This window comes from Phacochoerus africanus, chromosome X (assembly GCF_016906955.1).
Source record: "Phacochoerus africanus isolate WHEZ1 chromosome X, ROS_Pafr_v1, whole genome shotgun sequence".
Lineage (NCBI taxonomy): Eukaryota > Metazoa > Chordata > Mammalia > Artiodactyla > Suidae > Phacochoerus > Phacochoerus africanus.
The window spans coordinates 72,978,357-72,995,200 of NC_062560.1; the positions used below are offsets into that span (position 1 = coordinate 72,978,357).

Sequence of the window (16,844 nt, forward strand, 5' to 3'; positions counted from 1 at the left end):
AGCAAAAACAAATCCAAAGTAATTAATAAAATGGCAATAAGAACATACATATCAATAATTACCTTAAATGTGAATGGACTAAACACCCCAACCAAAAGACATAGACTGGCTGAATGGATACAAAAACAAGACCCATATATATGCTGTCTTCAAGAGATCCACTTCACTTCTAGGGACACATACAAATTGAAAGTGAGAGGATGGAAGAAAATATTTCATGCAAACGGGGATCAAAAGAAAGCTGGAGTAGCAATACTCATATCAGACAAAACAGACTTTAAAATGAAGAATACTTTAAGGGACAAAGAAGGACATTACATAATGATCAAAGGATCAATCCAAGAAGATGTTATAACAATTTTAAACCTCTATGCACCCAACACAGGTTCACCACAATATATAAGGCAACTGCTAACAACCTTAAAAGGAGAAATCGACAATAGCACAATCATAGTGGGGGACTTTAACACCCCACTTACAGCAATGGACAGATCAACCAGACAGAAAATCAATAAGGAAACCCTGGCCCTGAATGAAGCATTAAACCAGATGGACTTAAGAGATATTTATAGGACATCTCATCCAAAAGCAACAGAATACACATTCTTCTCAAGTGCACATGGAACATTCTCCAAGATTGACCATATCCTGGGCTACAAATCCAACCTCAGTAACTTTAAGAAAATTGAAATCATATCAAGCATCTTTTCCGACCACAATGCTATACGACTGGAAATCAACAACAAGAAAAAAACTGCAAAAAACACAAACACGTGGAGACTCAACAACATGCTACTAAACAACCAATGGATCACTGAAGAAATCAAAGAGGAAATTAAAAAATACCTAGCAGCAAATGACAACGAAGATACGACACTGCAAAACCTATGGGATGCAGCAAAAGCCGTTCTAAGACGAAAGTTTATAGCCATTCAAGCCCACCTCAGGAAACAAGAAAAAGCCCAAATAAACAAGCTAACTTTACATCTAAAGCAGCTTGAGAGAGAAGAACAGTCAAGACCTAAAGTTAGTAGAAGGAAAGAAATCATAAAGATCAGAGAAGAAATCAGTGAAATAGAAACCAAGAAAACCATAGAAAAGATCAATGAAACGAAAAGCTGGTTCTTTGAGAAGATCAACAAATTTGATAAACCCCTAGCCAGACTTATCAAGCAAAAAAGAGAGAGGACTCAAATCAATAAAATTAGCAATGAAAAAGGAGAAGTAACAACGGACACCTCAGAAATACAAAGGATCATAAGAGACTACTATATGCAACTATATGCCAATAAAATGGAAAACCTAGACGAAATGGACAAATTCTTAGAAAAGTACAATCTTCCAAGACTAAACCAAGATGAAAGAGAAAAGATGAACGGACCCATCACAAGAACTGAAACTGAAACTGTGATTTAAAAACTTCCAAAACACAAAAGTCCAGGACCAGATGGCTTCACAGGCAAATTCTATCAAACATTTAGAGAAGAGCTAACACCTCTCCTTCTGAAACTATTCCAAAACATGGCAGAGGAAGGGATACTCCCAAACTCATTCTATGAGGCCATCATCACCCTGGTACCAAAACCAGACAAAGATACCACACAAAAAAGAAAACTACAGGCCAATTTCACTGATGAACATCGATGCAAAAATCCTCAACAAAATACTAGCAAACCGCATCCAACAATACATTAAAAGGATTGGACATCATGATCAAGTGGGATTTATCCCAGGGATGCAAGGGTTCTTCAATATCCGCAAATCCATCAGTGGGATACACATTAATGAACTGAAAAACAAAAACCATATGGTCCCCTCAATAGACACTGAAAATGCCTTTGACAAAATCCAACACCCATTTCTGATAAAAACCCTTCAGAAAGTGGGCATAACGGGAACCTACCTCAACATGATAAAGTCCATATATGACAAACCCACAGCTAACATCATTCTCAATGGGGAAAAGCTGAAAGAATTCCCACTGAGATCAGGAACAAGACACAGATGTCCACTCTCGCCACTACTCTTCAACATAGTTCTGGAAGTCCTAGTCACAGCAATCAGAGAAGTAAAAGAAATAAAAGGAATCCAAATTGGAAAGGAAGAAGTAAAACTATCACTATTTGCAGATGACATGATACTATACCTAGAGAATCCTAAAGACTCTACCAGAAAACTGTTAGAGCTCATCCATGAATTTGGCAAAGTCACAGGATACAAAATCAATACACAGAAATGGACAGCGTTTCTATTCACTAACAATGAAAGAGCAGAAAGAGAAATTAGGGAAGCAATCCCGTTTACCATCACATCCAATGGAATAAAATACCTAGGAGTAAACCTACCTAAAGAAACAAAAGACCTGTACTCTGAAAACTACAAGCCACTGATGAAAGAAATCAAAGGTGACACAAAGAGATGGAAAGATATACCATGCTCGTGGACTGGAAGAGTTAATATTATCAAAACGACTATACTACCCAAGGCAATCTACAGATTCAATGCGATAGACCCATCAAATTACCAAGGACATTTTTTACAGAACTCAAACAAAATATTTTAAAGTTTGTTTGGAAGCACAAAAGACCCATACTAGCCAAAGACATCCTGAAAAAGAAAAATGGAGCTGGAGGAATCAGGCTCCCGTTCTTCAGACTATACTACAAAGCAACAGTCATCAAAACCATATGGTTCTGGCATGAAGACAGAAATATAGATCAGTGGAACAGGATAGAAAGCCCAGAATTAAACCCATGCACCTACAGCCAACTCATCTATGACAAAGGAGGCAAGAATATGCAATGGAGAAAGGACAGCTTGTTCAATAAGTGGTGCTGGGAAAACTGGACAGCCACATGGAAAAGAATGAAATGAGAACACTCCCTAACACCATACACAAAAATAAACTCCAAAGGGATTAAAGACCTAGATATAAGACCAGACACTATCAAACTCCTAGAGGAAAACATAGGCCAAACACTCTCTGACATAAACGACAGCAGCATCTTCTCAGATCCACCTATCAGAGTATTGACAATAAAAAGAAAAATAAACAAATGGGACCTACTCAAACTTCAAAGTTTCTGCACAGTAAAGGAAACCCTAAACAACACAAAAAGACAACCCACAGAATGGGAGAAAATCTTTGCAAGTGAATCAATGGACAAGGGATTAATCTCCAAAATTTATGAACACTCTCTGCAGTTCCATACCAAAAAAACAAACAACCCCATCCAAAAATGGGCAGAAGATCTAAACAGACAGTTCTCCAAAAAAGACATACAGATGGCCAAGAAACACATGAAAAGATGTTCAGCGTCACTCATTATTAGAGAAATGCAAATCAAAACCACAATGAGGTACCACCTTCCACCAGCCAGAATGGCCATCATCCAAAAGTCTACAAACAAGAAGTGCTGGAGAGGGTGTGGAGGAAAAGGAACCCTAGTACACTGTTGGTGGGATTGTAAATTGGTGCAACCACTGTGGAAACCAGTGTGGAGATGCCTCAGAAAACTACACATAGAACTACCATTTGATCCAGCAATCCCACTCCTGGGCATCTATCCAGAGAAAACCACGACTCGCAAAGACACATGTACTCCGATGTTCATTGCAGCCCTATTTACAATAGCCAAGACATGGAAACAACCTAAATGTCCATCAACAGAGGAGGGGATCCAGAAGAGGTGGTACATATACACAATGGAATATTACTCAGCCATCAAAAAGAACGAAATGCCAGCATTTTTAGCAACATGGATGGACCTAGAAACTATCATGCTAAGTGAAGTCAGCCATACAATGAGACACCAACATCAAATGCTTTCACTGACATGTGGAATCTGAAAAAAGGACAGACGGAACTTCTTTGCAGAACAGATGCTGACTCACAGACATTGAAAAACTTATGGTCTCCGGAGGAGACAGTTTGGGGGGTGGGGGGATGTGCTTGGGCTGTGGGATGGAAATCCTGTGAAATCAGATTGTTATGATCATTATACAACTACAGATGTGATAAATTCATTTGAGTAATTTAAAAAAAAGAAAAAAAAAGGAGGAAGAGGCCCAAAACTGGAGACAGTAGTGAAAAAATAACAATGAAGAGGTTTTTAGAGTAGTTCAATGATAAATATTAGTGGAATAAACTAGACGAGTGGAGATGGTGAAAACTGGTTAGATTTGGGTTATATTTTACACGTAGAGCTGACAGAATATGCTAAAGGACTGAATATGGGTTTGACAGAAAGACATAAAAATGTTAAAAATAATTATTAGGATAAAAATCAGTACTCTGTAACTTGGCATACAGGCCTTCATGGTATGGTACTAGTCTACTTCTTGTTTCAACTCTCATTAATCCAACTCACTTAGCCAATCTTTCAGTCATACTAAAATTCTCACCATTCACCTAGTATGTCATGCCCTTTCAATCTGTTCCCTCTTTCTGGAATGCTTTAAATCCTCATTAAACTCTTACTCATCTTTCAAGTCTCACCTCAAAGGTCATCTCTATGACACTTTCCACCAATCTTGCAGGCATGACTGGTCACACCCTTATCTGGCTTTGCTGTTTGTATCTGGCAGTAACAGCAGCAGTATTGTTAGAGTAATACAAGTCAAAATTTACCAAGGGCTTAGTACATTTAAGGCACTGTAATAAGTCCACTACATCGATTATTCTGTTTAATCCTATAAACAATCTAATAAATCAGTACTATTATAATGTAATTTATATCAAGAAACTGAGGTATAGAAAGATTAAATAACTTATCAAAGGCTATACACCTAAAAAGTGAAGAAACCAGGATTTGAACCTAGACATTCTGGCTTAAAAGCCAATATACAACTCCCCAGTGGAGCCAAAGCATGGGAAGTTGGTTGGAATGTAAAAAGTAGAGCTGCTATGGAAAATAGTATGGCAGTTCCTCAAAAAATTAAACACAAAATTACTATGTGATCCCAATACTATATCCCAATGCTGGGTATATATCCAAAAGAATTGAAAGCAGGATCTTGAAGATATATTTGCATAGCCATGTTCACAGCAGTATTATTCACTATAGTCAAGAGGTGGAAACAAGCCAAATATTTCTCAACAGGTGAATGGATATGGTACATATACACATGATGGGATATTATTCAGTCTTAAAAAGGAAAGAAATTCTGACACATGATACAAAATGGATGAGACTTAAGGACATTATATAGAGTGAAATAAAACAATCACAAACAGACAATGTATGATTCCAATTATATCCAGTATCTAGAGAAGTAAAATTCATGGAGACAGAAAGGAGAATGGTGGTTGCCAGGACTGCGGGGAGGAGGAAGGGGAAGTTATTGTTTCATGGGCAGAGGTTCAGTTTTACAAAATCAAAAGAGTTCTAGAGATCTGCTACACAATGATATAAATATACTTAACACTACTGAACTATATATATGCCTAGAAATAGTTAAGATGGTGTATTTTATGTTATGTGTTTTTCACCACAATTTCAAAGTTATTTTTTAAAAAAGCATGGGGAGTTCCCATCGTGGCACAGCAGAAACGAATCTGACTAGGAACCATGAGGTTGTGGGTTCGATTCCAGGCCTTGCTCAGGGGGTTAAGGATCTGGCATTGCTGTGAGCTGTGGTGTAGGTTGAAGATGCAGCTCAGATCTGACATTGCTATGGCTCTGGCGAGGGCCGACAGCTACAGCTTCGATTGGATTCCTATCCTGGGAACCTCCATATGCTGCTGGTGTGGCTCTAAAAACACACACAAAAAAAGCATGGGAAAGTATGTCCATGGAACAGATATATATTGTACTACTGTAAATGTAAAGCAGAAATCAAAGGGTAGAGAAGACTGAATCTAATTATGAGGAATCGTAAATGCTAAAATGAATAAAAATGAAAAAGTATTTACACCTGGCCCAGAGCAGGACAACAACCTATAAATCAATAGCTAGATGCTTCAAAGCTTTCAACAGCTACCAAGCCTAAGGATCTGAAATAGAAGAAAAAAGCTTTGCCGCTTTGAAATACTATTTATTAAGGTATAAGTTCTTAAGGCACTACATTATCAAGTGTTTCTAATTGATCCACTGTTTATCAAAATTAGATTTGGTTTTTTATATTCCTAATCAAAATTTATTTGGGGAAAAATTATTTTGGAATATCAATAAACCCTACACGACTTACAAAATATTCTTAATTCTGAGAAGACCTCAGATTTTAGAATAAGAAAACAAAATAAATTTGAATTTAAAGTTAGACACACACTAGCTGAATAAAGTTAGAAAAATTAACCTCTCTATGCCTTGAATCCCCCATTTGTTAAATTAGGATAACACTACCTACTTGGCTGTGATGGAAAAATTATATAACGTGTGTAAAGAAATTGATATAGAAAGTGGCTTACAGTGTAAGCATAGCAAATAACTTCAGCAAATTTAAGATTTTACTTTCAATTTAAGGATGTTACCATAAATAAATTGGAATTTATGATTTTATTAAGCCTTTCAAAACACACTACCCCAGTACCTCAGCTTTTGAGATGGCAGATTTTTAAGCATATGAACCCATATGTCAAAAAGACTGAATTAAGACATTAACACAGCAGTTAAACACACAATAGTGAAAGACAATTCCAAGGGCAGGACTTGTTTGAAAACAGAAGCTAATCTAATTTAGACATTTCATCCAATAATTCAGGAGTTATAAATAAATTTACAAATGGTTAAATGTAAATGAACTAATACCGCTTTTTGGATTCCTACTTACAATGGGATAATATATGAGAAGGCACTATAGACTATAACAAATCCAGTCAATCTTTGTATTCTGGCATTCTGAAAAACATTGCAGTTAATATCAACCAGAAAATATAAAGTCATTTCTTCCTGATTCTTTTCTATTCCTATTTAATGAGCAATTAAAGTGCCAAAATACAACAGTCAAAAGCACTAAATAGATAGGTGGAAAATAAGGGTTTATTTCAGGAAGCAGGAATGGAAAGATTTATGCTTTCTCTTTAACTTTCCATTAACTTCCTTTTTATTGTCACATTTAAGGGGAAAGGAGGAAAACAAAATTCTAGATATTTCTCTTAGTTAAGATTTTTCTTTTAGTTTAAATTTTAATGAATTTTAAGAAAACCACATACTCTAAATCTATTAGCTGATTTTTTTTCAACAATCAAATGCAAAGCCTAAAATACAATAGCATACACAGATTTTATATACTCCACACATATATAATTAAAAGGGCAGGTCTGAGGTTTCCAAGCCTCTTGGAGAATTATTCACCATTTAAAAAACAAAATCACTCATGTGAAAAATAAAATAAATAGTACATCTGGTTTTTCCTCAAAGGAAACAGACCACTATTTCACAGAGTATAATAGTAAAACCTGTACATTATATATTTTACATATTTTTGTTGAAAATTTAAAAATTCCAATAATTTTTCTAACTTAAAAAGTTTATATAGGACAGTATATTTAAATTTTACTTTTGTATAGATATATTTAAGTATTAAATGCTATCATTGATAAACTTACGAATCAACATGCAGAACCCTCTGGCCACTTCTTGAACATGCAGCTGCAATGATGGATTCAGGCAAACCTATAAAAACACACATCTATATCATTTAGAATGCAGAAATGTATATATAAAATACAAAAATATTCAATTCATTTCAATGTTCAAATGTTACTGCTGTGTAGAAGAGTTTAACAAAAGAAACTAATCCTTGTATTCAAAATTATAAAGTTTATATTATACTGTTGAATGATATTTCTTAAACATACACTACTAATATTGAAACTTTATGTGGAAGAGAAAGTTTTTTAAAAGTCAAGTACTTAAATCTTTTTTATCTGCCAATTACCATAAATGAAAAACTTTCAAAATATTGTTCATAGAGCACTTTGCTATTTAGAAACTATGTTCACACACTAGCTCATCTAAGTCTCCCAAGTGCACTGAAAGAGAAGGATCTGCGTATACATTTTAGAGATGAAGAAGAAACTGGGATGCAAATAGGCTAAATTGCTGACCAAGGCTTTAAGTTCCAGAGTTGAAATTTGAACCCAACTTTAACTCCAAAGCCACAGTGCCTCTTAGGGGAAATGGCATATATTTTTAATTTTAAGCAATAGGTTAATTTAAAAAGAGGCCATTCACATGATATATCACTTTACTTCTAGTTAATATAGCAGTTTCATAAGGACATTACTGTTTTGAAATCAAATTAAACTACACTATAAAGTTTATCATTAAAAGTCTATATTACTACCAGTACCAAAAAAATTACAAAAGATAATGATTTTATAATTTTAAAAAAATTTAGGTGTTCTACTACATCAGCTAGTTAATACCCTCTATTGTAAATTCAAGAGTCTTCTAAAGCATATTATCATAAGATCTACCATTTCAACAGAGGCTATTAAATCTTTTATATCAGTCAGATGAACAAAGCATATTTTGAAAGTTTAGTGTAATACTATAATGCTGCTACTGACTGTTTCACTACAACGAGAAACCCCAATCCACTTGCATTGTACCTAGTACAAAAAAATTCTTTTGGCAAGGTTTTAAACTACACACTAAGCATCAAGGATTTCAAGAGTTATCTTCTTTATGTAAAAAGTGATATGCATATGGAAGCAACTGACATAGCCAATCTCTAGTTAAAAACTACATTAAACAAAAGCTCCAGCTGCATTCATGGAAGAACTAGAGTTTTCAAGTGATGAACACTCTAGGTATAAAATGTTTGATTAAAAAAAGAAGTTCTGGGGAGTTCTCTGCTGGCACAGTGGGTTAAAGATCTGGAGTTGTCACTGCAGCAGCTCAGATTGCTACTCTGGCGTGGGTTCAATCCCTGACCTGGGAACTTCCACATGCAGCAGGCATGGCCAAAAACAACAAACAAATAAAAGAATCTCTGACCAAATGTACTGGACACAGCCATTAAATATCAATTATTGGAAATAAGCCATCATAAAGTTTCAACCTTAACTCTGGATATAATTCAAAGGAAAAAAAAGTGAGTTCATGGTGTAGAAGGAAACAGAAAGAAGGAAGAAACGTTTTAAATAGTAAAGCATACTTAGTTCTTCAAATGATTAAAATTGTATTGTTCTAATTCTTTTATCTGAAGACTATCTGAACTTCGCATATCTAAAAAAATAGGAGTTCCTGTTGTGGCTCAGTAGTAACAAACCCAATTGGTATCCATGAGGACAAGGGTTCGAGCCCTGGCCTCGCTCGGTGGATAAAGGATCCAGCATTGCTGTTAGTTGTGGTATAGGTCACAGACGCAGCTGTGTGACATAGGCTGGCAGCAGCAGCTCCAATTTGACCCCTAGCCTGGGAACTTCCATATGCTACATAAGTGGCCCTAAAAAGCAAAAAATAATAAAATAAGGTAAAATAAAATAAAATAAAAAGATAACTTTTCTTATTAATGAAATCCAGTCACTACAGTACATTAAAAGCTTCTAAGCAAGGGTTCCCACTGTGTTTCAGTGGGGTCAGCAGCATCTCTGGAGCCCTGGGACGCAGGTTCCATCCCAGGCCCAGCACAGTGGGTTAAACATCTGGCATTGCCACACCTGCAGGATACGTTGAGGAACAGCTAGTTAAAAAGGACAATAGGAAAGAAATTCAGGAAGCAGAATTAGCATAGTAAAGTATATAATGACAGCATTAATAAGACACCACCAAACATTAGTATAGGGCTTAATGATTCATAATGTATTTTCATATATACATCATCTCGTTCAATCCTCATTATAACCTGGAAGATAGACAGGACTATCCAAGTGAAAAAATGGAATAAGAAAGGTTAAATAACTTGCCAAAGATCAAGTAATTCAGTAAATTCAAATTACCATAGTAAATTCACTCTTTTCAACTTGAACACGAGTCTGAGAATGAAGATTTAAGGGCAGGATAGCAAAGTAATGAAATAGGCATGGTCTCAGTCAGAGCTAGGTTTGGATTTTAGTTTTGCTGCTCAAGTAGCTGTGCAACCTCAGGCAAGTCACTTGATTTCTCTTAGCCTTTGTTTCTTCATTCATCAGTGGAAATACCACCATCTACCCCAACAGGATTGTCAATTGTTGGCAGAGGGTACTTGCTCTATAAAGAGTATCTACTTTTATTTTCCTTAAAGAGATATTTTAAAAGCACTACACTTTCATCTAAGTACTACTCCAAACATACACCCATTTTTACTAGATGCCAACTCCAACAACAAAATTACTCTCCTCTCTTTGGCTCAAATTAGCTATTACTTTGGATAGGCAAATAGGCATGTGGTTATTCCCACAGTGATCAGCACTACCAGAACTCATGTCTCTGCTGACAAAGTAAAGACAAAGACAGATTTCAATACTGAACATGATTTGAATCCAAATTACAAAAAGTCAAAATGACTTTCATTTGTATTTTCCCTTAATACTCTTAATACTTCTCTCCAGATATCCCCACAAGTTTGTGAAATTGATAGGCTATTCCTATGTTAAATGGCAAGGGGTTATTATCTTCACGCTTAGAATGATTAAAACAACAAACTAATAATACAGTTAATAATGTCTTCCTTGCCAGGATTTCATATTTCTTCTCAGCCATTCAATAAACACCAAGTACCTTGAACAGAGGAGGCACATATTAGATTATCTATAAATATTTGTTTCAGGAAAGAAAAGGAGAAAGAGACAAATAATGCGGAAAGGGAAGAAGGAGAGAGAGATAGTGAGAAAAAAAAAAAAAAAAAAAGGCAAAGGCAAAGCCTAGCCTAAAAGAGCCCTGCACATCACAGCCAAAAAAAAAAAAAAAAAAAAAACCAAGAAATTAAAGGGATTAAAGTATAAATGCAGGATGTAGGCACAGTGAGTTAAGAAGCCAAGTGCAATGGCTCAGGTCACTGCTAAGGGTGGGTTTGATCCCTGGCCCAGTGCAGCGGGTTAAAAGATCTAGCATTGCCACAGCTGCAGCTCAGATTCAGTCCTTGGCCCGGGAACTTCCATACACTGAGGGTGCAGCCAAAAAAGAAAAAAATAATAATAATAAATGTAATTAAAACTGTTAGAAGAACACAAAGGAAAGAAGCATTCCCTCTGGTAAGGGCAGTCATGAAAAGCTCCAAAGATCAGGAGACATTAATTATCTGGGTCTCAGATTTGTAATAATGCAACTGAAAAGTGTAGAAGAAGGAAAAGGTGGAAGTAAAAATGAAAATGGAAGGGAATATTCTTGACAAAGGGTGAAGGAAGAGAGTACCCAAAAAGTGTAGTTGGAGACAAACTGTGGAGTATGAACTTGAACCTGTAAGCAATAGGGAGTCTAAGATTTTAGCCTTAGAGCTAAAACACTGTCAAATTGGTGTTTCAGAAAAATAACTAGCCATAGCATGAATTTGTATGAAATTGGTGCTTCAGATTTCACAGGGTTTTTTTCCCCCTAGGGCTGCATCTGTGGCAAATGGAAGTTCCCAGGCTAGGAGGGCAATTGGAGCAAAATAAGTAAAAGAATTGCTTGTTTTGTTTAAATTAATATTTATAAGCTCAATTTTTAATATCTTTTAAGCCCTTGACTAAGTTCATAATAAAGCCTTTTTTTAACATTTGGCACCATAAAAAGTAAACTTCTGAATCTTTAGTGAAATTCACACGACATCCTTGTGAGGCATTTATATGAAATATAAATAGGCTTACAATGAATTATATAGTCTCTCCCACAAGGGAAAGCCAGACAAGTTAGAAAAAGATAACCTGGATCAAGATCAAATCACACATTACACTGGAAACACACTATAAAAAATCTGACTACAAATATACAAGTACAATGTTTTCAACTGTAATATGGGGATAATAATATATCTCACAGGGATAAATGGAGAAACAGGTAAAAAATAATATAAAACACCTTATACCGGATCTCCTAGCAGGTCACTGACATTCAATAAATACTGGTCCTCAGCCCTCTCTTCCTACCCCTTCAATAACATATCTGAAGTTATATGAAGTTATACTTAAGTCATTAGATGAGGAAAAAAACTATCATTTGTTTACTATTTACTTAAGTTATCCTCAAAAGTGTAACAAGTTAAGTTTTTTAAAAAGAAGTCCAATACCATTTCCTACACATATAATATAGGTCTTTTCTACATGTAATGCTATAGAAGTTCATCAAACACTTAATATCATTTAAATATTTCATATTATTAAATATGATTATTAAATTCATTAGTGAGGTTATATCAAAGAACTATGCCAAAAGATTATAGGAAAAACATATAATTCTGATGCAAGAACAACTTTTACTGGCAAGTCATTTTTATCAAACACAGGCAAATATTAGGTATTATATTAGCATTTCAAACAGGGGAAATTGAGGTTTTGTTACAACATGTCCTTCTCATTTGAGGTTCTGTTATAAAGTTGGCAGCTAAAAAATATATTAGAAGCTTATGGAATGTTACATGATCATATAACAAACATGTGTGGTCCCAGCTTTCTATAATTTTCCAAACCTGTCTAGATAAAATAGAGATGTTTCACTATCAAATGGATCTAACCTAAAATCAGGCCCAAAAAGGTATTGGAAATTAGTATTTTCAAGAAACTTATCTAAAATATTTTATAGGAATGAAATTATTTGTTCATTGTTCAAAATTCCCTTTTAATCCAAATTCTTAATGTTGAGCCTCATCATTTACAACTATAATATTTAGGTTAGTTTGCTATAATCTATTCTTAAAATTGTATAAGTATCTGGAATTGATTTTTCCCAACACTATACTTACATAAGATAAACATAAAATAAAGTACTTACACCACTCCCAGCATATCGAACAATAAATAATCGATTCCCCTGACAGGACTTTGATGACCTGGCAAAGCCCAAGTGCTTTCAGCCCAAATCGTATGAAACCATAAGTCACTCTTCATTTTATAGAACATTTCAAAATAGATCCCTGCTTTCTACCTTGAAAGTCATTTCATGTGTTATTTGTAACTAGTGAAGACCAGAATGGAAAGGAAAACTACACAGATCTAGAAAACTTTCTGTGACTGTTTTTTGTAAAGAATAACTTCTTTTTTAGGAAAAAAAATAGAATTACTGGCAAAGAAACACTTGTGAGTATGACAAGCTTTTACAAAGCCTCATCCTTTACTACTTAAACAATCCTATTCACAGACCTTCTACACCATCGTAAACAAAGGATAAACAGTATTAGGTACAAAACTGACTGGAGTGAGTAATGCTAAGGTAAAACTACCCACTTAATTCATGTCACAGCCACTCAAAAAGAAAAATGACATCACAAAATTAGGCAGAAATTAAATTTTAACCCAGCTTCAAGTAGTTCTATTACTTATTTTAAATTCTAAGTTTTTTACTATTTAGCAATTACCTTAAAAAGAAGGAAAAAAAAAAAAACTGCCAGTGAAGGAGCTTAGGGAAATTCCAAGAAGTATTGATAAAAATATTGTTTTTAAATTGACAATTACCATAATTCACTTTAACCCACACAAAATAATGAACACTAAATGTGGTAATTTGATATGTACGGATTTCTTCCTTATGGGAGAAAATACTGTTATTAATGTACCTACATAATTTTTAGAACTTTAGATAAATATACTACCATTAAAATATTAACTCACAAAATTTATGGTGATTTTTAAAAATTCAATTAAGTATAAACTTTTAGGAGCATCTAATAAGCACTTCAATATTAGGAAAACTGGATTCTTGTTCTCAGGTTTATACTAAATAGGTGAAAAGTCACTTAACCTCTCAGGAATTCAGCTTTCTTATAGAGAAAATCCTTATAGATAAAATGAAGAGCTTGAAATAAATGACCCATAAGGTTTGTTGCAAGTTCTCAAATGTGAATATGAGTGATAGATCAACAACTTGGCCTCTGTTCTGATGCAAATGACTTGACCTTAAGAATAACTACAGAATTCTTGGAAGATGGTATTAGCAGCAAAGCTGCTGAATCTCCCCAGAGACCACCATAAAAACAGACAGTGGAACCAGGATACCAAAATCAAATATCCAAGGGATGACATCTACAACAAAGCTAGGTGACAAATACCAAATGATGAACTCCAAAACACAAGTGATCATTACAAACCTTCAATAGCTCTAAGAAATACATGGCATTGGAAACTGTCCAAGAGGAAATGAGGGGAAGACAAAGCAACCTGTGACAGCACTCTGAGAGCCAGGGAACCCCAAAATTGCAATTTGGCATTCACTGGAAGCTTGGAAGGCCATTCTGAGAATAGTAACAGAAAGTGGGGGCAGACTTTGCAAGGTGCAACCTTTGGATGAGTGCAAAGGAACCCTTGGGAGTTCTAGAGTGGTGAGGGAGTGGGGCTGGAGGTGGGCCCTATGAACATAGGAAACCAGTAAGTAAGCTGTCCTTCTGGACAAATCCCTGCACTGAGGAGTAGCTATTCAGAATCTAATCTAAATTCAGAACAGGAGAAAATAGAGGCAAAAGAAAGATAAGATCCATACAAAATTAAGAGGGGGGGGGGTAAAACAGCCATCAGATCTCAGGCCATATATATAAATTTTTATTTATTTATTTTTTTGTTTTGCTTTTTTAGGGCCACACCCACGGCATATGGAGGTTCCCAGGCTAGGGGTCCAATTGGAGCTGTAGCTGCTGGCCTACTCCACAGCCACAGCAACACGGGATCCCAGCTGCGTCTGTGACCTACACCACAGCTCACAGCAACGCCGGATCGTTAACCCACTGAGCGAGGCCAGGGATAGAACCCACAACCTCATGGTTCCTAGTCGGATTCATTTCCTCTGCACCACAACAGGAACTCCTCAGGCTATATTTTTGATTACTTAGTGAAAACACAGGAATGATCTATCCTGAAAAGCAGAAGTGAATAACTTCTATCCTATAAAAGCTGTCCTAAGCTATGCTCCTTATTAAAAACACATGGAAAACTTTTCCCACTTAAAAATGAGCAACACAAAAGGATCTTGGTTGAATCCCACTCAATGTACAGTAAAAAAATACATACATAAAAAGAGAATAGAAATAAGATACCCCCCAACAGATAATGAAAGCATCCCAGAAAAACATGCCTGCAAATTAGATGAAAACTATAACCTAACTATGATAATACAAGCTAAAAGAAATCAAGAAAATAATAGATGCTCTGAAAGAACAATATAAATAAGAATGAGAAATACCAAAATTGTGGTGATTAGATAATAAGAACATTTGAAAAGAGTGAGATGAGTCAAAAAGAAATTTAAAAAATCATTTCAGAAATGAAAACTAAACTAAAAGGAGTTCTAGAGCAAAGAAATACAATGGATAAATGCCTAGGGAAAAACTGAAAATGCAAACAATGGCATGAAAGTACTGTAGTCAGGTTTCAAAAAGGAGAGCCCTCAACTTTTAACTATATATTGAAATATTTATAGACGGAATGATATCCAAGATTTGCTTAAAAATAAAGCAGGGTTGGACAGTAAAATGAGAAGGTAGAGGGTATAGAGAAAAAGAAATAGGCCATAAAGTGATAACTGTTGAAACTAGGAGACTGGTATATGAGGAGTTATTTTATTCTATTTTTTATGTTTGAAGATGTCCAAAATGAAAAAGTTTAAATAATAAAATTTAATACTAAATTTTAGAGAGCTAATGAAAGGCTGAGTCTACCTAATAAAATAATCCCTTGGAAAACAGAGATTTAGTATTTTGGTTTTTATCTAAACCGAGAAAATTGTATCAACTCAAATCTCTTAATGAAAGTTTTATTAAGTAATATAAATATTTGCCAAAGACCTATTCCATGCCAGGAAATAAAATAAGCAGATTCTGCCACAATTAATTTTTACTTAATTTTCTTAAGACTAATATTTCTATTGTATCAATTTAAGTGACCAAAATGATCTTTTCACAGCAAAGGATCCGAGCTGAACTCTCTTCAAACTTAATAACAATATTTAACTTGTGATGAGGAAAATAAGGTCTCCTTAATAATATTTAACTTGTAATGAGGAAAATAAAGCTTCTTCATTCAGAACATATTTTACTTATGTGCCTCAGAAGAAAAATGACCTTTATTGTATTACTTATAAAGCTATGAGACTGAAATATATGATGAAAGACACTGTACTCATTACAAGAATGTTATATAATTACACAATACAACAAATAATCTTCCTCCCTTATATGAAGTTCTATCAAAAAACCCATTTTTTAAAAAAACAGAGGAAAAAAAACTTATGAGCCTCATAAACTAAATTTGAACGGCCCTGTGAATTTGTTCTTTTTAACTGTGTTACATTCCTTAAGGTAAAACACTTCAGATTAAATTGTAAATGCAGACTCATTATGTATTTACAAGAATAACTGAGAAAACATTGAGGATAATTATTTTATCTTGCTTATTAAAATGCTGAACAATGATTACACTGAGTTTATTAAATTAAAGGATAAAACTCTATCTAATGAAAATTACAATTTTATTGCACGAAGAATTTCTTAGGAGTTCCTGTGGCATGGGTCACTGTAGAGGCACATGTTCAATCCCCAGCCCTGAACAGTGGGTTAAAAGTATCCAACTTTGCCACAGCTGCGGTGTAGGTCACAGCTGTGGCTCAGATTCAATCCCTGGCCTGGGAACTTTCATATGATGCAGGTGAGGCCATTGAAAAGAAAAGAAAAAGAAAAAAAAAAAGAAAAAGAAACTGGCATTCAGTGGCAGCTATTAAATGAAAGAGAATCAAAGAACAAGGGGGGAAAAACATCATTTTGAAATCCCTAATGAAAATAATTTATATGAGGATTAC

The 16,844-nt window shown here is 34.8% G+C and overlaps 1 protein-coding gene across 2 annotated transcripts in view; it reads right to left on the reverse strand.

The window, feature by feature from the left end:
- CHM (CHM Rab escort protein) overlaps positions 1–16,844 on the reverse strand; it is a 187,494-nt gene that overhangs the window by 152,724 nt on the left and 17,926 nt on the right. For both annotated transcript variants that reach the window (XM_047764611.1, XM_047764610.1), the window contains exon 2: positions 7,550–7,616. In XM_047764611.1, the coding sequence (XP_047620567.1) occupies positions 7,550–7,616 (67 nt within the window). The remainder of the gene's footprint in view (positions 1–7,549; positions 7,617–16,844) is intronic.